The sequence below is a fragment of the Aegilops tauschii genome, chromosome 1 (genome assembly GCF_002575655.3).
Source record: "Aegilops tauschii subsp. strangulata cultivar AL8/78 chromosome 1, Aet v6.0, whole genome shotgun sequence".
Lineage (NCBI taxonomy): Eukaryota > Viridiplantae > Streptophyta > Magnoliopsida > Poales > Poaceae > Aegilops > Aegilops tauschii.
This window is the reverse complement of record NC_053035.3, coordinates 102,120,934-102,148,378: the sequence shown is the minus strand read 5'-3', so window position 1 is coordinate 102,148,378 and position 27,445 is coordinate 102,120,934. Positions and strand designations below refer to the sequence as shown.

The 27,445-nt window shown below is 46.9% G+C and overlaps 2 protein-coding genes across 2 annotated transcripts; one reads left to right on the top strand and one right to left on the bottom strand.

Moving 5' to 3' along the window:
* Positions 1-11,978: 11,978 nt before the first annotated feature.
* Positions 11,979-21,766, top strand: LOC109761709 (factor of DNA methylation 1). The gene is made up of 7 exons (XM_020320542.3): positions 11,979-12,113; positions 13,363-14,255; positions 14,407-14,588; positions 19,703-19,792; positions 19,883-20,170; positions 20,253-20,459; positions 21,252-21,766. Exons 2-7 carry the CDS (start codon positions 13,391-13,393, stop codon positions 21,483-21,485), a joined length of 1,866 nt encoding a protein of 621 aa, XP_020176131.1. The 5' UTR covers positions 11,979-12,113; positions 13,363-13,390; the 3' UTR covers positions 21,486-21,766.
* A 656-nt stretch (positions 21,767-22,422) lies between these two features.
* LOC109761708 (triacylglycerol lipase OBL1) lies at positions 22,423-26,381 on the bottom strand. Its single transcript, XM_020320541.4, has 4 exons — positions 25,951-26,381; positions 24,275-24,573; positions 23,435-23,468; positions 22,423-23,340 (listed from the first exon to the last, which is right to left on the bottom strand). The coding sequence occupies exons 1-4, from the start codon at positions 26,285-26,287 to the stop codon at positions 22,451-22,453; spliced, it is 1,560 nt and encodes a 519-aa protein (XP_020176130.1). The 5' UTR covers positions 26,288-26,381; the 3' UTR covers positions 22,423-22,450.
* Positions 26,382-27,445: the final 1,064 nt, after the last annotated feature.

The following is a 27,445-nucleotide window of genomic DNA, read 5'->3' as shown; positions in this document are numbered from 1 at the left end:
TGCATGTATCCAAATGGAGTTCCTACTCAAAGTTTGAAGCATCAATGATGTTCAATTCAGCTCTCAAACGGCAAAAGACTTTCTCATCAAGCGGTTTGGTGAATATATCCGCCAATTGCTTATCGGTACGAACATGCTTAAGATCAATGCCCCCTTTTGCAACATGATCTCGAATGAAATGATGACGAACTTCAATATGCTTAGTTTGAGAATGTTGCACAGGATTGTGAGCAATCTTAATAGCACTCTCATTGTCACAAAGCAATGGAACATGTTTCACATTGATCCCATAATCTTTAAGAGTTTGGGTCATCCAAAGTAATTGAGCACAACATGAACCGGCGGCAATGTATTCCGCTTCGGCGGTGGATAAGGATACCGAGTTTTGTTTCTTGGAGGACCAAGACACAAGAGATCTACCAAGAAATTGACAAGTACCCAAAATGGACTTTCTATCAACCTTGTCTCCGGCATAGTCTGAATCGGAATAGCCAACAAGATCAAAAGAGGACCTCTTAGGATACCAAATGCCAAAATTTGGTGTATGTATTAAGTATCTCACTATCATTTTCACAGCCTTAAGATGACATTCTTTGGGGGCCGCTTGATATCATGCACACATGCACACACTTAGCATAATGTCGGGACGGGAGGCACATAGATATAACAATGATCCAATCATAGATCGGTAAACCTTTTGGTCAACCGATTTGCCATCCTTCGTCAAGTCAAGATGTCCACTAGTAGGCATGGGAGTTTTCATACCTTTTTACTTTCTTGCATGTTGAACTTCTTGAATAAGTCCTTGGTTTACTTTGTTTGGGAAACAAAGGTGCCTTCCTTAGTTTGCTTGATTTGCAAGCCAAGAAAGAACTTGAGTTCACTCATCATAGACATCTCAAACTTCTTAGGCATTAGCTTTCCAAACTTTTCACTAAAATGAGGGTTAGTCGAACCAAATATGATATCATCAACATAAATTTGGCACACAAATAATTCACCATTAACTCTTTTTGTAAAAAGAGTAGAATCAATTTTCCCAATCTCAAAGCCTTTCCCAATAAGGAACTTGGTCAAGCATTTATACCATGCTCTAGGAGCTTGTTTAAGACCATAAAGAGCTTTGTGAAGTTTGTAAACATGATCGGGTTTCTTAGGATTGACAAAGCCGGGAGGTTGTTTAACATAAACTTCCTCCTCAATTTCACCATTTAGAAAAGCACTTTTAATGTCCATTTGGTACAAGGTGATATCATGGTGATTAGCATAGGCAAGTAAGATGCGGATGGACTCAAGTCTAGCAACGGGGGCATATGTCTCACCGTAGTCCATACCTTCGACTTGAGTGTAGCCTTGGGCGACGAGACATGCTTTGTTGTGAACGACTTGACCATCTTCGTCTTGCTTGTTGCGAAACACCCATTTGGTACCAATGATGTTGTGGTTGTTGTCGGGCTTCTCGACCAATGTCCACACTTGATTTCTCTCAAAGTTGTGTAGCTCTTCATGCATAGCATTTATCCAACCCGGATCTTCCAATGCTTCTTCAAACTTCATAGGTTCAATGCTAGAGATGAATGAATAATGTACAAAAAAATTAGCCAAACGAGTTTTAGAGCGAGTGATTCTCTCGGTTTGGATATCATTGAAGATTTGTTCGACGGGGTGGTCTCTTGAGACTCTTGCTCGAACTCGTGAGAGCTTTTGCTTGGGTCGGGGTGGAACATCTTCTTCATCATCTCGTTCTTCTTCTTGGCCTTCTTCATTGTTGATGTTGTCATTCTCTTGTCGTGGTGGAGAAGGAGGTTGATGAGGTTCATCTTGGTGTACTTCCTCATTTTGTTCATCTTGATGTGTCCCACTTGTGGATGCTTCCGTGTCAACTCTTGGTTCACCTTGTCGTGAGGTAGAAGCTTCCACTTGGACGGACGAGGTACTCTCCTTCACCTCCGTTGGACGAATCTTGCCAATAGACATGTCTTGGATTGCTTCTGAAGGGTCTTTGTCTCCTACATCAATTGGCAATTGCTCTACTTGCGAGCCATTAGATTCATCAAACTTCACATCTACCGTCTCTTCAACCTTTCGGGTGAAATTGTTGTAGACACGGTAAGTGTGAGAGTTTGAGCCATAACCAAGTAGGAAACCCTCATGAGATTTAGGAGCAAATTTAGAACGACGATGCTTATCAAGAATGTAACACTTTGAGCCAAATACTCGAAAGTATCCAACTTGGGGTTTGTTACCGATGAGGAGCTCGTATGCCGTCTTGCCGAGTAGCTTGTGAAGATACAAGCGATTTGTTGCGTGACAAGCTATCTCAACCGCTTCCGCCCAAAAGTGTTTTGGAGTCTTGTACTCATCAAGCATCGTTCTTGCCATCTCAATAAGAGTTCGGTTCTTCCTCTCAACAACTCCATTTTGTTGAGGCGTGTACGTAGCCGAGAACTCATGTGAAATCCCCTCTTCGTCAAGAAAGGTATCCACATTTGTGTTCTTGAACTCCGTTCTGTTGTCGCTGCGAACCTTCTTGATCTTCACTTCAAATTGATTTTGGGCCTTCCTAGCGAAGTTCTAGAAGATCTTTTGGACCTGCGATTTATCATCAAGAAAGAACACCCACGTAAATCTTGAAAAATCATCGACTATGACTAGACCGAATGAGTTACCGCTGAGACTTTTGTAGGCATTGGGACCAAAAAGATCCATATGAAGTAGCTCGAGCGGTCTTCTCATGGTCATTATGTTCTTCATGGGGTGACTTCCTCCTACTTGTTTTCCTACTTGACAAGCACTGCACAATCTATCCTTGTCAAATATAACATCTTTCACTCCAAGGATATGATTACCTTTAATAAGCATCTCAAGATTTCACATGCCCACATGACCTAAACTTCTATGCCACAACCAACCTTTCGAAGATTTAGCAATAAAGCAAGTTCTAGGTTGAGCCTTTTTAGTGAAGTCAACTATGTAAAGATCACCTCTACGTATTCCGGTAAAGACCATTTTATGATTATCTCTATGAAACACTTGGCAATCTACTTCAGTAAATAGGACATTGAAACCAAAGTCAGCAAGTCTAGATACGGGAAGTAAATTGTAGCCAAGAGATTCAACGAGTATAACATTTTGTATGGAGCTATCATGTGAGATGGCCACCTTACCAAGGCCAACCACCTTACCCTTTGAGTTATCACCAAAAGTGACATACTTCCGAGGGCCGTCGTTTTCAGCAAGCTCACGAAACATATCCTTATCTCCGGTCATATGATCAGTACATCCACTATCAAGGACCCATTCCTTTCCTCCAGCCATGTAGCCGCGAAGATTAGCCATAAGACCAAAGTGTCTCATAGACTCATCGAGATCAAAGTCACTATCATCATCCTCATCATAGTATCGATGTTCAACATCGTCTTGTGATAGATCAATTCCTAGAGAGAGTGATTCATTAGATAAATGATCATCACAATAATCATCTTTATGAATTCTAATGACTTCAGAGATGATATTGCTAATGATTCCAACATCTCCTTTGGCACGCATGAGATTAGTAAGTTCAAATAGACAATCACCAAACCTAGGATCATTGGAATTCATCTTACTCAAGGAAATAGACTTATGAAGGATCTTATCTAAGTTTTGCAATGAATAGTTTGGAAATCGTTACTCAAGAAATCTCCATATAGTGTAGGCACAATCAAGAGTAGGTAAGCTAGCAATCAAATTTTTGGGCAATGCTCTAATGATAAGATTGATAGTTCTAAGATTGCAAATCATGTCAAGATCCTCATCGGGAGTGGGATGCAAAGGATCATTAGGGGAAATGCAAGGACTAGTAATGTACTTGTTCAAGTGATATTCATTGAAAATCTCAATCATCTCATTTTTTCACTCATGAAAGTACTCTCCATCAAGTATAGGCACTCTATGTCTAAGACTCCCCAATGTAGACACATCCATCTTCCTCCAAAGGTGTTTAAACCAAAGCAATGGAGACCAATGCTCTGATACCAATTGAAAGGATCGAGAAGAGGTGTCTAGAGGGGGGTGAATAGACTCTTAACAATAAAAAGTTACAATTTTTATTTTCTTCAAGTTGAGGTAGAGTTTTGGCACAAGTTTAAGCATTCACAATACATATCAAGCAAGCATGGCAAGAGTATATGAGCATCGGAAAGTAAAGCATGCACTTTGCAAGAATGTAAAGGGATGGGATTGGAGTGTGCAAACGCAATTGAAGACACGGAGATTTTTGGCGTGGTTCCGATAGGTGGTGCTATCGTACATCCACGTTGATGGAGACTTCAACCCACGAAGGGTAATGGTTGCGCGAGTCCACGGAGGGCTCCACCCATGAAGGGTCCATGAAGAAGCAACCTTGTCTATCCCACCATGGCCATCGCTCACGAAGGACTTGCCTCACTAGGGTAGATCTTCACGAAGTAGGCGATCTCCTTGCCCGTACAAACTCCTTGGTTCAACTCCACAATCTTGACGGAGGCTGCCAAGTGACACCTAACCAATCTAGGAGACACCACTCTCCAAAAGGTAATAGATGGTGTGTTGATGATGAACTCCTTGCTCTTGTGCTTCAAATGATAGTCTCCCCAACACTCAACTCTCTCTCACAGATTTGGATTTGGCCGAAAGATGATTTGAGTGGAAAGCAAGTTGGAGAAGGCTAGAGATCAAGATTCATATGGTTGGAATGGGATATCTTGACCTCAACACATGAGTAGGTGGTTCTCTCTCAGAAAATGTATGATGGAAGTGTAGGCATGTTCTGATGGCTCTCCTCACGAATGAAGAGTGGGTGGACGGGTATATATAGCCTCCACACAAAATCTAGCCGTTACACACAAATCACCAAACTCGGTGGGACCGAATCAGAAAACTCGGTCAGACCGATTCAGTTCATAATGTGACCGTTAGGCATTTCGGTGGGACAGATATTATCAACTCAGTGGGACCGATGTGCTAGGGTTAGGGTAAAACCTCATCTCGGTTTGACCGATTACACAAACTCGGTGGGACCGATTTTGGTAAAGAGCTAACCAGAGAGTTGGTCAAGCAAACTCGGTGAGACCGATTGCAAATCTCGGTGGGACCGAAATAAATGCAACAGGCACCAGAGAGTTTCCAAGCCCATCTCGGTGAGACCGGGATCCCATCGGTGAAACCGAATTGATTAGGGCTTGTGGAAGTGGCTATGTCAAATGAACTCGGTGGCGCCGGATAGAAAGTTTCGGTGGGGCCGAGTTTGACTTTTGGTTTGGGACATATGTGGATATGAGAAAGTGGTTGAGGGTTTTGGAGCATATCACTAAGCACTTTGAGCAAGTAAGCCATTATGCAACACCTCACCCCCTTTTAATAGTATTGGCTTTCCTATGGACTCAATGTGATCTTGGATCACTAAAAGTAAAATGTAGAATCTTGAGCTTTTGAGTTTGAGCCAATCCTTTGTCCTTAGCATCTTGAAGGGGTTCCACATCCTCTTGTCCACGCCACTCCATCTGTTGAACTTGTCTGAAATACACTAGATGAAAACATTAGTCCAACAAGAGATATGTTGACATTAATTACCAAAACCACCCAGGGAGCACTTGTGCTTTCAGGGTGGCGCCCCCTTCCCAAGTCCAATTCGGCCTCCTCCCTTGTGGGGGGCGCACCAGCCCCTTGTGGGCTGGTTAGCCTCCCTCCTATGGCCCATAAGGCCCATATCTTTCCCCGGGGGGTTCCGGTAACCCCTCCGGTACTCCGGTATGTACCCGGTACACTCCGGAACCCTTCCGGTGTCCGAATACTACCTTCCAATATATCAATCTTTACCTCTCGGCCATTTCGAGACTCCTCGTCATGTCCGTGATCTCATCCGGGACTCCGAACAAACTTCAGTCATCAAATCACATAACTCATAATACAAATCGTCATCGAACGTTAAGCGTGCGGACCGTACGGGTTCGAGAACTATGTAGACATGACCGGGACACATCTCCGGTCAATAACCAATAGCAGAACCTGGATGCTCATATTGGCTCCTACATATTCTACGAAGATCTTTATCGGTCAAACCGCATAACAACATACGTTATTCCCTTTGTCATCGGTATGTTACTTGCCCGAGATTCGATCGTCGGTATCATCATACCTAGTTCAATCTCGTTACCGACAAGTCTCTTTACTCGTTCCTTAATGCATCATCCCGCAACTAACTCATTAGTCACATTGCTTGCAAGGCTTATAGTGATGAGCATTACCGAGAGGGCCCAGAGATACCTCTCCGATACACGGAGTGACAAATCCTAATCTCGATCTATGCCAACTCAACAAACACCTTCGGAGACACCTGTAGAGCATCTTTATAATCACCCAGTTACGTTGTGACGTTTGATAGCACACAAGGTGTTCCTCCGGTATTCGGGAGTTGCATAATCCCATAGTGAGAGGAATATGTATAAGTCATGAAGAAAGCAATAGCAATAAAACTAAACGATCATTATGCTAAGCTAACGGATGGGTCTTGTCCATCACATCATTCTCTAATGATGTGATCTCGTTCATCAAGTGACAACACATGTCTATGGTTAGGAAACTTAACCATCTTTGATTAACGAGCTAGTCAAATAGAGGCATACTAGGGACACTCTGTTTGTCTATGTATTCACACATGTACTAAGTTTCCGGTTAATACAATTCTAGCATGAATAATAAACATTTATCATGATATAAGGAAATATAAATAACAATTTTATTATTGCCTCTAGGGCATATTTCCTTCAAAAATCTGTCAGAAAATCAAGAAACTCTGGAGTAATAGCGTTGGATTATATCCAGATTGCTAAAAATCTGGCAGACCCTTCTACGAAAGGGCTATCACTGATTGTGATAGAAAATGCATCGAGGGAGATGGGCATGAGACCCACGTAAGTTGCCATGGGGGTAATCCAACCTATGTGATCGGAGATCCCGTGAATTTGGACCTGGGAAAACAATCTAGCGGTCAACTGAGGAGAGTATCCTCAATTAACACACTCCGTTGGAGATGCAACAATACTCTCAAATCTGTAAGGCGGGCTGACTTTTGTCTTAATGTGTTCCAAAGCTTATGTAAGAAAGATGCTAACCTACAGAGCATTCTTTGGAGGAACACACCTATGTGAGCCCGACTGCTGATCACAGTCTATGAGATCGGGTAATCTCTAGGAAGCTCATGAGAAGGTAAGGAGTATGACTAATAAGCTCCACCCATGGGGTTTAACCTCCGGTAGCCACATATTAGCTGACAATAGGCGAAACTTCTGCACACCAAACTGACAATTCAAGGCATAGTCCATTGTTCAGTTGTGAAGAAGTCTAATCTTATTGCTCTAGGTGAAAGTTCAACTTAACAGTCTCCACTGAAAATTCTGGTATATCAAACATTGTTTGGAACAGTTGACAAAGTTATGTGCCTCGAGATCTGGTGGGGGATCGATGGATTATAGATGGGCTTAGGCCCACATAAGACAATAATCCCTGGTTAATCTCTAAGACCCATTTAAGTACATGGCAAGCAGTGAGAAGTTTAGTACCATACTGGTAGTGGAGTGAGAGTGAGACCTTTTCTATAAGGGCTGCTCTACTACATGCCATTAGGAGCTTGAGAAGAGGAGATGTACACGCGCGCTCCTCCTCCTCCGCCGCCCGCCTCGCCACGCCTCGCCTCATCACGACCCGCGCGCCACGGGTTGCGGGGATGAGCCGAGCCGAAGCTTATTTTTGTCGGTCAGGAATAGTTAATTAATCTTGGATCAATTAACGAGTCACTACAGTAGTGCCACTGTTCAAGACGTTGGGCCGTGGGCTGTTCCTGGACTCGGCCGTGGGCCTGAGCCCAGGCCCATCTACCCAACGGCCTATATAAGAAGGCTCCGGCCAGTGGAGTGAATCCTAACTCGGTTCACTCACCCCCTCTCGCACAACCCTAGCCGTCATCTACTGTTCCTCTCTATGTGCTGCCTCCGGCGATTCAATCCCGACGACCGCGTGCATGGTTGGTCGGGAGAGCAGGTGGCTCCGGAACCCTGTCGTTCGAGATCCTACCTGGGAGAACGGCAATAAGGTTTTTGGGGAGTGTCTGGACGCGTCTGCTCCCGACCCGTCCCCGTCTCCGTCCGTCTTTGCTTCTACTACTTCCCCTACATCGACTCCATGGCTGATGACGAAGCCGCCAAGAAGAAGGCCTCGGCCGATGCTGAGGCTGTCGCTGGCCCGCTGCCGGCGCCGCGTTGGTCTGGCCAACCGGAGGGTATGACCCGTTCATCCCCTATTTGCTCGTTCATTTGATGGTCGTATATATGTTGTTCATAGATATTTCGGTTCTATATATTGTACATGCTCACATGCTTACGTATTGATATGAGATGCATATCGTATTTGACATGTTTACTGTATACTCGTGGATTAGAATCAGGGCCGGTCCTGAGATTTCGGGGGCCCGGGGCAACACAGCGAAAAGGGGCCCTAAAGCCACATTTTTCTCTATTTCAATTCAACGCAATACTCGATGTTGGACACAAAAAATAAATACTCGATGCACTATAATTGGTGTTGCCTTGTCATGTCAACTATCCAACAAATAAAGGTCATAGACATTCACAGAAAATTTGGTCGTTTTTTCAATCCGCACTTATATTTTTCTATTAGGTTCGTGCCTACTTAATATTTTCTCACTAGGTTGTTCCTGAACGGTAACAAAAGACATTCCTCGGAATTTCTAGTAGAAGTACTTGTATTAGTTCTAGAAATATGCCAATATCTCCTTTCTTAAACTCAATCAACTCATATGCAAGGTTATTTTCTTTACTCATTACCTGATGGATACTTTGTAGATAACATCTTGCTAATTAGCACACAAACATATGAAACAAGAAATTAAAAACACAGTTTGTTTTGAGGATCATTAAAAACTCAGTTAGTAAAATAAAAATTGGTAACAAAAGCTTGGAACGAGGTAGGTACCTGGTAGAAAATAAAAAATTGCAAGATTTCGCTTCTGCTTACTAGTCACGAACAAAAAACAGAGCTCCTCTTCTCTAATCCCAAACAACACAAGAAATTGGAGGGTGAGAAAGAGATATGTACGGGGATGATCTTCATGAAACCAAAGAACGATCTATAAAGACTTATAGAAAAAGAGGGATTTGCATTGAAGAGGAGGTTGATTGAGATCTGAAAATTTGTACTCGGAGTACCTTCTTCCACTAATCACGCACAGGGCATAGCAGCAGAAAAATCACGAATAGAAGACACGGGCGGGACGCAGTCGATCTTGGGGCTGATTCGTTGCCCATGGGAGAAGCGGAGTAGTGGAAGAAGAAGATTGCGCCGAGAATATTGCAATCTGTTACCTTTTTTCCATCTGATTAGAATAAATCTATCTATTACATTTTTAGGCGAGTCTATCACGTAAGTATGGAAACATATCCGTCGGGGGCCCCTTCGTACTCGTCGTTAGGGGAGTCTATCACGTAAGTATGGAAACCAATCCATTGGGGGCCCCTTCGCCATCGGGGGCCCGGGGCGGCCGCCCCTCCCGCCCCCCCCTCAGGGCCGGCCCTGATTAGAATAGTCGAAAAAGTGCTAATATTTCCAACGTTCATTTCATGATGAATCTATCATACCGACTTGATATCATGGATTTTGATATATTTCTCTATAAATTTGATCAAATTTAAATAGTTTGACTTTTCAAAATAGTTATATACCTTATATTTTAAAAACATAATGCATTTTTTTAAGAAACTCAACAACACCAATAACGCAGTAAAGCGCACCTAACCCTTCTAATAAATATTAATCACAAAAGACAATCTAGCTGGCTTTCTCCTGATTGGTTTTTTGAGCGGATGCATGCGTGGTGAAGCATCCTCATTGTTTCTTTGATGTGTAACATGAGAAAACTAATTTATAGATCAATGATTAAGCAATCTATTGAATAATCTCATTCCTTGCGTGGAACCAGGCAGTTGCCAAACAAGTCGCTAGACACCCCATGGATCGCATTGCATGTCGCCAAGTGCACCATCGAACTCGCATCTCATGCCGGATGGAATTGCTCTCTCCGTAGTCTATCGGCCTGATTGATCTCTCGGTAGAGGCTATATGCTGATAACGTGTTGTAAGCGAAAATAAATGAGACAAATGAAGAGTACAAATAATTCACTAGTTTCGTTGTAATATGAGAGACCGACTTATATACATTTTTTTGACAAATGGTGGATTTTATTGCCTCAAAATAAAGCATCAAGAGAATACAACCTCACACCTGGCTTCTGCATAATCAGAATGCACACAACCAACACCTACACACGCACATAAAAAACACGCCGGCAAATAGCAAAGTCATATAAGACCAAAGATATACTTAGGCGAGGAAAAAGAAAACCAAAGCGATCTGATCCGTGATCGGCACACTACAGTGATGACCATATCCACACCAACCATCTTATGACATCACAAAGACAACGATGTTTTTCAACAACAACGCCTTCAGAAAGGGAGTGACGCTCAAGCGCCATCGTTACCGGATCCAACCACCCACGACCAGAATCTAGATTTTCACCCTTAAGAACCAGTCTAGGCATATCCGAGCAATGCCTTCAACAAGATAACGACGTAGAAACTCGCCATTGCCAGGTATAACCAACTTGGGTCAAGACCTAGGCTTTCACCCCGGAGCTTGAGTCTGGGTGCTTCAGTAATAGCACCATCAAAGCCACAAATGTGTTGTCGCCACCACTTTTTCGCGAAACCAGCAACTACATACGATGTGTGCCCGCTGCAGCTGCACAACCATCCCTTTACATCAAGTCATTGTCCATAGCTTGCATCTCAGCACGAAGTCAACCACCAGATCAGCAAGACCGCCGCCGCAAGCCGGAGTGGTCATCGAGAACCAATATCGATGGCGGAGCGCAACACTGCCAACTACCACCTCGCCGGAAAGAGCTCTACTCATGCTCATCGGCCTTGGGCCGACATTGTCGGAGGTAGAGCGCAAAAGACAGATCAGCATCACCGAGACGCGCCCACCGAACCCAGCCACCGCTAACGCCTCGAGACCGCACCTCATCACAGCCGATGTCGTCCAACAACACGTGCTCCGACGCCAATGCATGTGCTCACCATAATGGAGCGAGCCCGGCAGAGGTAGGCCATCAGACCAGCAGCAGGCTGCCGAGTCCAGGGCGCTCTGGCCATCCCACGCGGATGTATAACACGCTGCCGCCAAGCCCTTCATCTGGCCGTCCTTGTCGGATCTCATATAAGGCGAAGAGCACGCCAAGGCGCATCTCAAGTCACCACCACAACCAGCAGGGACACCCATCGGCCGACGTCCTTGTCGCTGCCCACGCAGCCGAAGTGGAACGCCGCCGCCCACAGCCGCGCTGAACTCGCGACCATCCCCGAGGCCGCCGCCCTGAGTTCCCAACACCGCCGCCAGAACGACGCACTGGCGCCCCCTCCCCCTTTAAGGCAGGAGCCTGCCGCCACCGCGGCCAACGCCAGCGGCAACGGCGGCAGGGTAAGAACGGATTTGGCCCTCCTCTAGCGGCTAGGTTAGACGCCCCGGTGCCGCGAGGAGCGGCACGGGAGCGAGCGAAGGGTTATGCCACCTTTTCCCTTGTGTAGTTGACCCGGCCGACTTATATACGTGATAAGACGATGTGTTGGAGAGATATCTCTTTCTAACGACATCTCTTGAAAAGCATTCCTTTCATATAGTTGATCACATATTTTATTTTCTCAATATTTGCGAAGCCCGCGGAAAGAAAGCCAGTAAAAATCTTCTCTGGGTAGAAAATGGGGAGTATTAATTCCAGTGTCAAAAAAAGAGATCGAATTTCAAGCGCAGAGCCCACGTGCCGCTCCCCTCCGCTTTTCCGTCCTCCAATTTACCACACCGAACGACTCCCCCCTCCCCTCCCACCACCTTCGCTAGTTCGCAGCAATTCCCCTGCTCGCTTCCAGTCTTTTCCCCTTCCGGCCAAGAAAGCTCATCGGCCGGCGCGACGAGGCCACCCACGCGCAAACCCCCGCCGCGCCGCTCTGCTTCGCCCCAGGTGAGAACGGACGGACGGACGGAACCTCTCTCCTTCCTCCCTCGACGCCGCATTACCACCCCCGTCGACCATTGGCGCAAAACCCTCAAACCCTACCTTTTACACTTGAGCCGGGGAGGTTCTTCCTTTCTTTCCTCTTCAAGAACATTTCCCTCGTTTGGGGCGTGATGCCTAGTTTATCCGTCCTCTTTCTTCGTTGGGGTTTTCTGCTCTGCTCCGATCGAACCGGCCGCCGCGAAATCGCTTCCTTTTTTTTTGGTCTGCGTGCGATTTTGAACCCGGCTACGGTGGATTTCATCCGTTCCCTTTCGGTATCTCCTTGTGTACTTTGATTCCTGGCTCTTGTACTTTCCTCGATCCCTTTCGGGGGAGCTCGATTCTTCAACTTCTTTTTTTTTTCATTTTTTTTAACTTTTTTATGTGACATGATTGACGGGACTGGGGAGGGCTTGCAAGAAACGAACAAATGCAGGAGGATCAGAGCAGGTGGCCCCAAATTTCGCGGGAATGTGTTTACTTTCTTCTTCCCGGCCGGCTCCTCTGTTCTTCAGTTTGGGAGGAGCCCTGTTACACAAACCCTCGTGCATGCTGAACTTGTCCTGTAGCTTAATCAATTGCATTACCACACTAGTTAAACCTTGTTGGAACAGAAACCTATGTTAGGACTTACGGCATGGATGATTGGCTGTTTTCATAAGCTATTGCGACCTCATCGCTGGCCGGACACTGGAGTTCACAATACAGATTAAGCTTCCTTTGATTTCTGAAAGAGGCTTGTGGAATACAGGCACTAGGTGTTATTCTAGTATTGACTGTTGCTCATGGTATATGCTGCATATTGCAAGATTGTATAGTATTATCCACACAAATCTTATTAAATCACATGACTTACACAGTATCAAACTTGTTAAACCTTGTTGGAACAGAAGCCAATGTAATGATGGGGTGATTAGCTGTATACGTAAGTGATTACAACCACATTGATGCTCGCTATAGTATGGAATACAGATTATTGAGTTCATCAAGTTCGTGCTATGCTTAGATTTAGTACGGCAAGAGGCTTGTATGGAATGTATGACTGAACATGTACCCAGCTTCTCTTTTTGTATCTTGTTTCCTGTGTTAGGCGTCATTCTAGTATATTGCTCATGTATATGCAACTACATCTTTAGCTTTCTGTAATATTTATTAGAAGCAGTTCTTAATATAACTTGATGAACACACCTTCCCTTTCTTTATTTCTCTCAAGGTTGTTGGGCTTTTCACGTCCCTTCGCAATGGACTATACATCGGATGGAGACTCAGAGCTTGAAGCTTATGGTTCTGACACTTATGCACTTCTGCTATCAGGAGATATAAAAGTGATGCATGATGGGAGTTCATACAAGTGCCCCTTTTGTTCGGTTGGAAATGGTGACTATAACATACATGAATTACTGCAGCATGCCTTGAGTGTGGGGGCTGCCCATGACCAGGAAGCAAAACAGAAGGTAGACCATCGAGCCCTTGCCAAGCATTTGAAGGATGAACCAGCTAAATCACATAGTCCACTGCTGAGGCCAATTATTATGGATCCACAGCCTCCTCAACATAAAAGGGATGAGCTGTTTGTCTGGCCCTGGATGGGTATCATAGTCAATATGCCTTCTGAATATGTTGGAAAAAGTGCAAACCGGCTGAAGGAGCATTTCTCCTGTTTTCATCCAGTTAAAGCACATCATGTGTACAGTAAAGGTTTTCCTACAGGTAATGCTATTGTTGAGTTTGGCAAGGACTTTGGTGGGTTTAGGAATGCACGAATATTTGAGAATCAGTTTGAGAAGAATGGGTATGGGAAAATGGGCTGGCAGGAAAAAGAGCGCAGAGGGTCAGAGCCTTTTGGATGGATCGCTAGGGCAGATGATTACAATGCTCCAGGGGCAATAGGGGACTTTCTAAAGAAAAATGGCGATCTGAAGACGGTTGACGGCGTTGAGAATGAAGAAAAAAATAAAAATGAGAAACTTGTGGCCAGTTTATCTTCTAAGGTTATTGAAAAGAATATGCATTTAGAAGCACTTGAATGTGAGTATCAGGAGAGAACTGTGTCATTGCAAAGGATGATGGAACAGAGGGAACATCAGCTCCAGTCATACAGCCAAGGTGCTTGCTAACCTTCTTGTAATTTATATGTGATATATTATCAATGTCAAGTAACTATATGCATCAGCTGATTTCTACCCTCTTGTTGATCATGCCGGTGTTTAAGCATTACAAAAAGGCTGATGTATGTTTTGAATTTCATCTGTCTTAGAACTCCAAAAGATGCGACAGTGCTCTGTCGAACATACACAAAAGATTGTTGACGAGAACAAGAAGCTGCGCTTTGATCTTCAGTCTATGACGCATGAGCTTGATGCAAGGTCCAAAGAACTTGATGAGTTGGCTGCACAGACTGATTGCGATAGAAGGAAGCTTGAACTGGAGAAGCAAAGGGTGAGGCATCTTGTCTTCGTATGATATTTTTCAATCAACAAGCCCATATAGCGACTTGTAAGTTACTGTAGTGTGTAGCTTCTTCTGTTCATGTACTTCTTACAGCTGTCGGTTACTATCGGATCTTCAACTGGCATTCCATAAAAAAAACTAGTTTAGTATATTCTTTGTTGACTTAAAGAAAAACTGGCATTGGGCGTCACCTTTTGTTCTAGATATCATGGAGCAGAACTTTTGGTGTTCGGATTGTTATACAGAACTAGCATGCTGTCCACACAAATGCACGTGCAACTTCTTTAATGTGTATATTTTTTCTGAAAGAGTAATATCCTTTCGTGGAAAATCAATATACTAGATGGAAATAAAACAACCTTGTAAAAATTATTCGTGAACTTAATTAACCATGCACCGCTTAGATTCTTATGCAAGATCGGACGGCCACCACGTGTGGAGCCCCGTTCCCTTGGTTCTACCAAACTTTTCTTGGATGTTCTGTCCATGGTGAGATATGAAATTGTTATACCCAACTCGGTGGTGTCATTAGTTCCCTGAGAACTCGATGCTCCGTGACTTGTTGAAATTTTTGTTTCAATATTGTGCCATTTTGGTTGCAAGATTGAGCCTGTACAAAATGAAAATTTAAGGAAGTCATAAACTTCAAAAAGACACTTAATTTGTATGAGTGGCTAAGATGACTATATGGCATGGTCAAAATCGGTGCAGAACATGATTAGATGTCAAAGTGAACAAACAAGAGAAACTAGGTGGCAATTGTACAGGGAAGACTATTTCTGTTTGATTGATATTATTACTGGAGGGGTGTCTCCAGGAATTTGGGGCCCGGGGCGAACTTCAAATTGCAGCTCCAATTCTTTTTTAAATAGTATAACTAAATAGTATAACTAATGGACTATCTTGAAAAAGTCTCATACCTACCCAAGAAATACATCATGCTAAAGCAGCCAAATATTTGCTGGAATACACAATATGAGTAGAACTGAAAATCTATGTTGAACGATCAGACAAAATAGATAAAATATGACAAAAAATAATACGGGGATACAAAAGGGTACCTGATCAACAGGTTGCTTCGTCCGTGCATCCTATATGTGTAGACACTCCTGTTGCGGACATCGATGGAAAATATCATCATCTTGTTTTTCTACAACATGAAATCAAATTGAAATAAAAATGGAGGAAAATTGAGTTTAATGGTAAATGATTTGTTTTCACTTCAATTTCAGTTCAACGTTTAAGTGCATCAATTTATAAATCAACACATACAACATCAATTTGGAAATCAACACATACAACATGTCAGTTCAAATGCATCTGGTATTGTTAATTATATGTCTGTCTTGGTCCAAGAAATTACGCAGACGTTTGCTCTTGGCTTCCGAGGTGCATCCAATCATGGGTGAGGGGGAGGCAGGGTAAGGCGCCCATCAGCAGCAGTACAGGGGCTGGGCGGGTCGGCCATACGCTGGGGAGCACTTGCGGGAACGACATGATGGCACCAGCAATGGAGCAGCTAGCAGGCCGAGCTGGATTAGAGGATAGCAGCGGCCGGCAGCAGATTGCATTAGACCGTCAGCAGGATTAGAGGCGGCGCTAGCAAGCGGGAGGACTGGGGTGGGGGTTGGGGACTAGGGGAGAGCTGCGGCCCTAGGGCTTGCGGCAGTCTTGTGCAGAGATTGAGGGGGCGATCGCATCAAACTCAGGCGGCTCGCACACACGCACCTGCGCGGCAGTTTCTCCCCCGATCGGTGGCCCCATGATTTTGGGGGCCCTATGCGGTCGGCCACCTTGGCCGCCCTCATCGACGGGCCTGAGGCAACTGCATGAATGGGATGGGTGTCACTCGGAGCAGCATTGTTATGACTGGCATATTAGGGGCTTAGCCCAGTGGGTTGTGGCCCAAGTTATCTTATCGTTATTAGGGGCTTAGCCCAATTATCTTATCGTTATTAGGATCATTTGCTTAGGAGTCAAGTAAACCTCTCTATATAAGGAGAGGAGATGTATCAATCTAATCAAGCAAGAAGCAATCAGTATTTGCTCGGCTCCGACCTAACCCTTGCCGCCTCTTGCGCCGCCGTCGCCTCTTCTCCACCACGCAAGGACGGCGCCCAGCCGCCGGCCGCCGTGCCCTCGACCTCGTCTTCCTCCATCGTTCCCCTACAATCTCCGCCCTAGAACCGGCAGAACCCTAGCTCCTACCAATTTGGTATCAGGTAGCTCGGTTCCGATCATGTCTGCACCACCACCCAACCCGCCGCTGCCCGTCACCATCGCGCCGCTGCCTCTCTCCACCGCGCCGCTGCCTCTCCCCACCGCGCCGCTGGACTCCACCGCTAGCGCCTCCACCAGCCAGACGCCGCCGCCCTCCACCGCGCCGCCCGTCGCCATCTACTCGCCGGCGAAGATGACCGGGGTCCTCAACGACCTCGTCGCCTCTACCTGGCCGGACCCTACGGGCAGCCCCCGCCCTTGCAACCGGCCGCAGCGACCGGGCCAGCCGCCCTGCCCTGGTACGCGGCCACCACGGCGCCGATCGGGCCTCTACACCACCATTGGCCCGGTCAGTCGCCGTACGCGGCCACCACGGCGCCGATCGGGCCTCTACATCACGATTGGCCCGGTCAGTCGCCGCCCGCTGTCTCCCTCCACTGGCCGCAGTGGCCGGCTCCGGCGATCGCCGCGCCCCCGACGCCTCCCGGGTTCGGGCAGCCGCAGCCCCAGCTGCCGGCCCCACCGCCGTCCGCTGCCGCGCCTCAATGGCCACAGTGGCCGGCCCCGGCCCTTGCTTCGCCCCCCACGCCACCCGGGTCCGTGCCGCCGCAGCCGCAGCTGCCGGGCCCGTCACCGCCCAACACGGGGCCCGGGTCACCCTCGCAGGGAGGCATGCCTATCCAGCAAGTGTGCTTCCCGCCGTCGCCATCCCCAATACCGGCCTGGCTGACCGGATCATCGCCGCCACCCGTCTACACGTCGGCTGGAGACTCGTCGGCACCCACTCTGCAGTTCGGCGATCCCTCCGGCTCGGCGGGGCACTCCACGGGCGGCGGCCGTACTGACCGGGCGCCCCAATCCTCGCTGCTTCACACCTCCGAGCCAGTCGGCCACGGCGCTCCGACTCAGACAGCGCCGCGGTTTGCCAAACTGGACTTCGCCACCTATGACGGCACGGAGGACCCCCTCAACTGGCTCAACCAGTGCGAGCAGTTCTTTCGCGGGCAACGCACCCTCGCCTCGGAGCATACCTGGCTCGCCTCTTACCACCTCCGCGGAGCGGCCCAGACCTGGTACTACGCCCTCGAGCAGGACGAGGGCAGCATGCCCCCTTGGGAGCGCTTCCGCGAGCTCTGCCTCCTTCGTTTTGGGCCACCGATCCGTGGGAGCCGCCTGGCAGAGCTAGGCCGCCTTCCCTTCACCTCCACGGTTCAGGACTTCGCCGACCGTTTCCAGGCCCTGGCATGCCACGCGTCGGGCGTGACGGCGCAGCAGCGGGCCGACCTCTTCGTCGGTGGACTTCTGGATCACATCCGCGTGACGTGAAGCTTCGGGGACCCCAGGATCTCCAGATGGCCATGTACTACGCCTGCGTGTTCGAACGCCGCGCGGCGGCCATCCAGCGGGCATCACCGTCCCGGGCTGCTGGGCTGCTACCCTGGCCGGATGTTCCCGCGCAGGGTCGGCCTGTTTAGGCTTCCGCGGCACCCCTCGCTTCGACCGCGGCCCGCCCGTTCCGCCGGCTCACCTCGGCCGAGCTACTCGAGCATCGCCGCCAAGGGTTGTGCTTCAACTGCGACGAGCCCTACACGCCCGGCCACGTCTGCCCGCGACTCTTCTACCTGGAGGCTGCAGACTACATTGAGGAGGACGCCGTCGCCGCCGACCTGGCCGCCCCAGCTGTCGCGAAGGTGTTTGACGTTGGTTGATCACCTTGAGGAGTTCAGCAAGCGCTTCCCCACCTTACAGCTCGAGGACGAGCTGTTTGTGCAGGCGGGGAGAAGTGTTATGACTGGCATATTAGGGGCTTAGCCCAGTGGGTTGTGGCCCAAGTTATCTTATCGTTATTAGGGGCTTAGCCCAATTATCTTATCGTTATTAGGATCGTTTGCTTAGGAGTCAAGTAAACCTCTCTATATAAGGAGAGGAGATGTATCAATCTAATCAAGCAAGAAGCAATCAGTATTTGCTCGGCTTTCCTTAGGGAGCCGGGAGACCTAACCCTTGCCGCCTCTTGCGCCGCCGCCGCCTCTTCTCCACCACGCAAGGACGGCACCCAGCCGCCGGCCGCCGTGCCCTCGACCTCGTCTTCCTCCATCTTTCCCCTACAATCTCCGCCCTAGAACCGGCAGAACCCTAGCTCCTAACAAGCATAGTGGTTGCCTGGTTGGATCGTTGCTCAGGAGCCCAGGTTAATTTTGCTATGTGCCAATGTTCGGGTCCTATATGGCATGCCTCATCTTGTTTAGTCGTTCATTCTTTGTTAAATTTATAGATTTTGCCTATTACCATACATACACCAGGTGCAATTTTCATTTTTATCGTCTGAGTTTAAGTAACTACATATACTTCATAATGCAATCATTTTATTTTCAGTTAGTAACGAGAATATGTGGTGTGTTAGTCTTGTTTGTAGTGGCATACTTGGCCTTTGTTCAATAAGGTCATGTCTTTTTTTATTAGCGTCATACTTTTATATTCTTTTACTTAAATATCCATGTAACACTCAAATATGACATGATATGTAACTCAAATAAGCAGAAGCAGGTTTAGGCTTAAGTCACTAATTGGTTTAGTTTTCAATACATGTAGTTGTTTTCTTTTCTACTTAGAGGTAGCAGGGCTTGATGGGTCAAGTCAAGTGGAGTCCCATATTATGAGATTCAAGGATTATGATTTAACGATAATGTAGATTATTGAACTGATTTTTGCTTTTGTTGTGTTATTTTCTAGTCGTCCTCTCTTTTTCCTGGTTGACCCATCATGTTCTTTTAGTATATAATTGATGTAACTGAATCTACCATCTGAGGATGGAAGCATAATAATGTAACTAAATCACTTTCATTAAAATGTCATTTAAGTTGTGTTTTGTTCTTGTACAGAATGCGACAAAGTCCAATCATCTTATGCTGGCAGAAATGGAGTATCAGAAAGCTAATGAGAATGTTCGCAAGCTTCTCGAACAACAACAGGTTAGTCCCTGCTGTGCGAATACATTTTCAAGCTGTTTTGTTTTTGATGACACAAGTTTTAAAGATGTCTATCCTGTGTATAAACTGCAGAAAGAGAAAGAAACTGCTTTAAACAATGCTAAGAAGTTGGAGGAACAGTTTCATGTGAAGCACAATCTTCAACTAGAAATAAAGCACCTGACAGGAAAATTGGAAGTGATAAAGCTCACACCAGGCAATGAAACTTCAGAAACAGGGAAAAGAATAGCTGAACTGACAGAGGAGCTGCAAGATAAGATCGATGAGATGGAATATACAGAAAACTACAACCAAGGTCTGATCTTGCAAGAAAAAAAGGCTGCTGTTGAGTTGCAAGAAGCTCGGAAATTTGTGTTAGATGTATGCTGCTTCTAATGCTCTACTGTGTAATTTGAGTGAGTGCACTAGTTGGTTTTTGTATTCATGTTTTGTTCGATTGCAGGCTCTACAGGACTTGGGCGGTCAGACCAGTGACAAAGCACACATAGGCATCAGGATGATGGGTGAGCTTGACTCAAAGGCATTTTTAAATGTGTGCAGGAAATATTTTCCAAACGATGATGCGGAAGTTGGAAGTGTTGAGATTTGTTCAAAGTGGCAGAACGAAATTAAAAATCCAGAATGGCGTCCTTTTAATGGAAAGGAATTGGTAAGAAATCCTTCTCTGTTTGTTACCTTACCACAACCATCCATTGAATCAAAGACGAGGCCTGATGTTGGGCAAAGGCAGGGGCCCAGGGGCTTCGGTTTGTTCTGCCCACATCCTGGGACGTCCATTGATCGGACGCATGACACTTTTTTTTTTTTTTTTTTTTTTGCGGGGAAAAAGGAATTCTCATTACTCAAGGAGGCTTCTCAGCGAGAGCCAGGTTTACAACAAAGTCCATCCCGGCAGTAAGCCAGACTACTGTGCGCGGAGTGCTACGGCCATAGGCGGCCAGCTCATGACTAATCCTGTTCTGCAGACGGCTACAAAGAGTAAAAGAGATCTCCCTAGCATGACACTTTAACGCTCACCTCCTAGGAGGACTGTTCTATCTTTTCAATGAAATGAAACGCAAAGGTCCTTTGCGTTTTCTCGAAAAAAAGGAGGATCCCAATCCGCTTAGCAATCCTTGTAGGGATGCAGGCAGACACGTCTGTGATTGTCCGCATTTATGGTTTTTGTATTAGCTTTGTTTTTAAAGCAGCAGTTATTAGCTTCTTTTCGCTTTCGTGGACAGTCGCGGACAGCATGGATGCGCCCGCTTGCATCCCTAAATCCTTGTCATTGCATATTTAGACTTTGTGCAAATGACAAGTGCAACACCATTTTTTTTTGTTGCACCTTCAATTATATCACCTGGTTGGTACTTCTGAATTTCTAAGCTTTCTCCATCTTCTTGCATATAAATATTTATTAGGATCGCTGATGCTGCACCTGGTGCATATTCTTGTGTAGGAAGTGATCAATGAGGATGACATGAAGCTCAAGGAGCTGAAAGAGGTGTACGGCGAGGAAGCATATGCTGCGGTGGTGACAGCGCTGATGGAGCTGAATGGCAGCGGCAGCAGCAGCGGCAGCAGGGTTCCTTTCCCGGAGCTATGGAACCAGAGGGAGGGGAGGAAAGCAAAATCCAAGGAAGCAGTCCAGCATGCCATCAAGCTGTTCAAGGCGAGCAAGAGACGGCGTTGAGCTGCTCAACGCTACGGTTTTCTCTAGAACCGACCCTAACTAAGCAGGACACCTTTCTATGTTTGCTCATATATTAAGTAGAGGGAAATGGTGGTGGAGCGACCTGTGCTTTTTGCAGTTATTACGTGGCTGGTAGCAGTTGTTCGTTGTCCATGGCTGGGCTGGCTGCTTGACTTGTCGTGTGTGTGTGTGATGAAACCCTCCAGCGTCTGAGACTCTTAGTGTTCTAATATGGGATGACACTTAACTGGTTAAGTGTTAGCTATATTTGGCTATGTGAAGGATTATGTTGTCAACTTCTTCCTAGGGGGAGAACTTTCGATCTATTTATCATTTGTCATGGCAGTAACAAGAACGTCACAAGTAGTCCGTAGGTAATCTAGCGATGACTATAAGCATTGGAGCGGGTTGAAGGCGTGTCGCTGTTATCACACCTCTTTTACTGGATCCAGGCAAACTTTGTTGTTGGATCAGCATACTAAAAGAGAAGTTTAGATCGGAAGGGTTCAACCTGACACCACATGTACGGAGATGAATGACGATGGGATCCCAATAGATCCATTGAAGATCATTACCAGCCAGATTTTTTTACCTCAATTGCATTATAAATGATGAGACGACAAATTATACAATTGATTGATGAAAGTAATTACCACAACTAGTAGCTCCTTCAATTGCATATTCATAAAGACATAGTAGGATCGATTATTGCCGAGACAGAGCGGCATGCAGACAGAGGAGCCACACATGAACACGTAAGGGTACTACGCTTAATATAGTGCGCGCACACACGACACGACGCAACCGAAACAACTTATTCATCGTCTCTCACCAGAGATCGATCTCATCTCACCAGTTCTCTCTCGTACATAGTGCCCAGCCACCCAAGCGCGGAGGGGACAGACACGTTGACTCAAACGCATAAAACGCGTGTCTATTTGGGTCGTCCGGTTGGAGTTGCTCTCTTAGAGTGACTTGGGGGCGATGCGGCCGAGGCGGACGGCGTTGACGTAGTCGCGCGGGCTGTGGGAGGCAAGTCCGGGGACGAGCAGGCCGGAGGCGCGGTAGAGCAGGGAGACGGGGCCCTCGCGGTAGTCCTTGCCGGCCCTCGCCCAGAGGAAGGCCCCCTTCACCAGGTCCCCCAGCGCGTTGCCGTACATGGAGAGCAGGTAGCGCGGGTCGAAGTAGTTGGGGTTGGGCGCGTCGCCGGGGAGCACCTTCCCGTCGTACCACCCGTCGTAGTAGACGCAGGAGCCGCCGTGGGTGAACTCCGCCACGGGCGGCGCGTCGAACGGCACCCGCGGCACCACGTCGTACCGGTACACCACGCGGTAGAAGGCCGTCGCCTTCTCCACCTCGGCGCGGAAGAAGCTGACGAAGGTGGCGTCGCCCACGCGCGGCTGCCCGTAGGTCTGCACGGTGCCGAGCCTGCCCAGGATCTCCGTCTCCCCGTGCAGCGCCAGCAGCGCCGGGAAGACGGCGGCGAGCGCGCCGCCGAGGCTGTGGCCGGTGATCACGAGCCGCGCCTGCGGGTGAGCTTTGAGCTGGTCGCGGATCACCTCGCGGAGCTTGTAGTAGGCGATGGCCTTGCCGACTGGGGCGGCGCCGTTGGGGGCGTCCTTGGGGAAGGCGCGGTTGGCGTCCTTGCCGTCCTCCTCCTGGAGACCCAGCGCCTTGAGGAAGCCGGCGTGGACGTGGCCCATGGCGCCCATGCCCAGCCACGACAGGTTCACGTCCGTCGACCAGTCCTGCATGTTGAATGGCTCCGTGCCACGGAACGCCACCACCACCACGCTCGCATCCTTGGCCCGGTCCGTGAAAACGAACGCCTGCGTCGTGTCCTCCTTCAGAAACTCTGCACATACGTACGTACAGATTAATACTAGCAACTCTATCTCGGCGATCCAAATAGCATCTCTTGATTAATTCGTGCTAGCTTTGCTACTTACTGTTCCAGCCGTTGTAGAACCCCACGAAATTGAACTGCAAATCACCGCGCACATATATAAGCTTATTAGATAAATATAATGCTCCTTGGATATCATTCGAACTTCTTACATGTAAGATTACATGGCTTAGATAAAATATTATTATGCAGTTGTGGAAAAAAATCTACTAGTTTGTCTAAAAAATATATCAGTGGAGGCCTACGGTGAAATTCAGGGCAGTCACAATGAAATTTTCTTGGCGTGGGGTTTGGTTTGGAGGGGTGGTTGGGGGTGGTTAGTAATCCAATGTCCAGTTAGTTTAGCATTTTAGAAAACATATTATACTGTCTCCGTCCGAAAATTAAAGATTGTCCCTCAATGGATCTAGCACTATGTGCTACGTGAAAATCCATCTTGTATTCACCGACGTTGGAGGCCGTGCATAGTTGTGCATGAGTCAATAGATCTAGGATAACTTTGCACAAAAGGAAAGCAGATCTAAAATAACCACATGTCTATATATTTTTGTAGAGACACTTGTCTCCGCGGATCGATTCATGAATGCAGATTTGCATAGAAAAATTAAAGCCCCGCATGTGTATATGTTTGTCCCAAAATGATTGGTGTCCTCGCTACCGTTCAGCAGCGTTAGCTGCCGTCCTGTTCTCATGCATATAGTCCAACTTGTACGCATTAGATCTTTTTTTGTTGTGAAAAACGCATTAGATCATTTGATCCGTCCACTTGTCTCTAAATGTTTTTTCCTTTAATCAGAAAATATGAAGTTACGTTGCTGCACCTGGAGTATATTTTTTATGAAAGGGGTTTTGTTGATCATTTTATGTGTGTAATTTTAATTACCTTCCAGACGTTGTTGACCACGTTCTTGACGAAGGCGGCGTTCTCGTAGGCGATCTTGGCCGCCATGACTGTGATCTCGAGGATGAGGTACTGGCGCAGGACGAGGGGCGTCCCAGCCGTCACGTACCCGCCGCTCTCCAGGTCCGCCACCTCGCCGGAGACCACGACGTCAAGCACCTGCAGCTGCCGCATGTCGCCGACAGATGCTGCTGGGGCCGGCTTCAGCTCCGTCCTCCCGTCGATCATCCCGATCATCGTCCGGTAGTTGGCCGCCTCCCGGCGCGGGATCACCAGCTTAACTGCATGTGGAGTGCGCATGTCACGCCATGCGTTCAATACATCCATTCCGCGCGGATTCAATTCAGATCAGGTGTTGCTATCAAGCATGCATATGCGTGCTCCATTTGATTTTAGTGACTAGTACGAGCTATCAATTCATGTTAGGTGCAGGTACAGCTGCTAAATTCTAGCAAAATTTGCTGTACAGGCGATCGAGCTGCCTCATTAACCAAACTGTACTATACGTACTCATGCATACATATGCTGACTTAAATGATTTTCTATAGTTGAAATATGCATGGCAATTAATATGCATATATTATGTGGCATGCGTTGATTAGGACAGTAACTTGCTCATGAGAAAGAAAGAAAATACAGACATGACACTTGATTCATTTGAGTGATTCCCTATAGATTCCAAATTAATACATTCATATGAGCTGATGGTGTGTCATTTGCTTGCTTTTGCTTATAAACCCCCTATAGATTCCAAATACATGACTTTTACACATGGACACAGTCTTCAAATGCAAGTTTAATCGTTACGTTGAGGATACTGGATGAGTTAATCTTCCAAATTATGAGGATATATACCATCTTTTGTAATATATCAACAGTTAAAGTAAGATAAATCCGACTTCTTCGGTAAAAAGCCAGCTCACATTTATATATGTGTGCTCTATGTGTTATAAGGATTTAAACACATATGTACTTAAACTTGGTTAAATTAACACTTTGGCACATGAATATAACCATAAAGAGAAAAACGACACACACACACACACACACACACACACACACACACACACACACACACACACACACACACAAGACAAAGATATGAAGAAGAAATTAATAGTGGGAATATGCGAACTTTAGTTTGACAACAAAACACAAAATTGTTAGCATGTGTGAAGGAAATAGGAAATATTTGAGACAACTTGCATGGAGAATAGCACATAGTAAGACCGAAAAAATATTTAGGAAAATACCCATGCACTCACACACACACACACACAGAGAGAGAGAGAGAGAGAGAGAGAGGGAGAGAGAGAGAGAGAGAGGATCGTACATGTTGTCGTTCTGGGTCTTCTAGAGAAACTTACCTCATGCAGTCATTATCCTTTCATACATGGTTCCATACCTTTATATATCGACGTCGTCAATTTGTTGGTCCTTTACTTGATTATAGTTAAACACACCACACGTTTGATATAGTAAATTTATTTTGTGACTCAAATTAATCAAGCTCAGATAAACTGAAGTCGATCAGCAGCTTGGCGTCGTGCACATGTACATATATTCGTCTCAATTTGTGGTATGGTCTCATTTCAAGTTGATATTGCATGAGTTAGTTAGGATCAAGATGGTTATATAATACTTATGTGAATACGTACATCTGATGATGTTCCATACGATGCCGAGCAGGCCTCCGTTGAGGGCGAAGAAGTTGAGGAGGAGCTCGACGATGGCCCCGATTATCTTTGCCGGGTAGTAGGCAGCAGCGAGGGCCTTCTGGATGATCTGGGTGAGCACGACGAAGATGTCGCCCGGCGTGACGCCGACGTCGTGGGTCGTCTGGTCGCCGGCGTCGATGAAGGCGTAGCTGGTGATGGGCCGGCGCAGGATCAGCAGGGACAGGATGTCGATGAACCGCACCTTCTCCGGCCGGATGATCAGCTTCTCCTCCCCCAACTTGTGACGACCAGCAGCAGCTGATCCGGCCGCCGCCATGCTCGCCGAGGGGCGAGTGCTTCTTTCTTGCTTAGCTTAGCTACGTGATGTGTGTGTAGCTAGTGAACGATCGATGAGCTCAAGGCACACTGATACACTGGGTAGAAGGGTGCCTTTTATAGGGCTTTGGAGGGAGACAGGCAGGACCGGGCCAAGCCGGGCCGGGCTGGGCTTGCTGTTCAGTGATTGATTGGCTAGGGCCAAGGTAGATGGCTAGCTAGGGTTTTGTGTACGTAGGGCCGATGCATGCATGCGCTTGCTGGCTTGTCACCGTGTTTTGTGGATCACATTCACATGGCATGTGACTCTCTGAGCTGTGGCTCGATCCATCACCGGACACGTTTTTTTACCATTTGTGGGCTGGTCACAGTAGCAAGTAATTTAGACTGCTTGACACAGTCTCATGATCTTGTAACAATCCCTACTAACATTGTTGATCAATGAAGTATTGTGATATGTGTGATAATATAGAGAGCTTCACTTGCTACTTTGTAGAGTTATTTTTCATTCCAAGGTGCTATGTGATAGCAACATATTAAGTTGCTCCATTTGTTTTTCTCCTCTTTAATTATCTACCACATCATCCTTTTGCCTATGTGGTATACACGTTACTAACTATGTTAGGGCATCTCCAACGCCGACCCGCAAATTTGCTCCAGCATCCGTCCGCGGACACAGACGCGGGAGGCGGCCATCCAACGTTGCCCGCATACATTTCAAACATCATTCAACTAAACCAACAGTGTGGATTTTCATATAAACCAGACGAGATTCATTACATTTTGGACATTTTTCGCATAAACCAAATAAAATTCATTACATTTTGACAATTTTTAATTAAACCCTATTCTAAACCTAATCTAAATGATCGTCGGCGCCAGTTCCCCATGTCCGGCCATGAGCCCCGAGAACTGAACTCCGGCTCTTGCCTTCGCCTTCTCCAATTCCGCCTCGGTGCTCTCCAGCTCTGCCTCCACAGCCTCCACCACCACAGCTTGAGTGGCTAATCGGCCGACGATTTTCAGCCCGCCAAGCTTGGCTTCAGGCGGAGGGGAAGAGTGGTGACCTTCTTGGGACTCGAGCCATGGCGACCTACCATGCACTCCTCTTCCTCGCTGCCGGAGGCTCCCGCAGACATGCCGATTTCGTGGTCGTGGC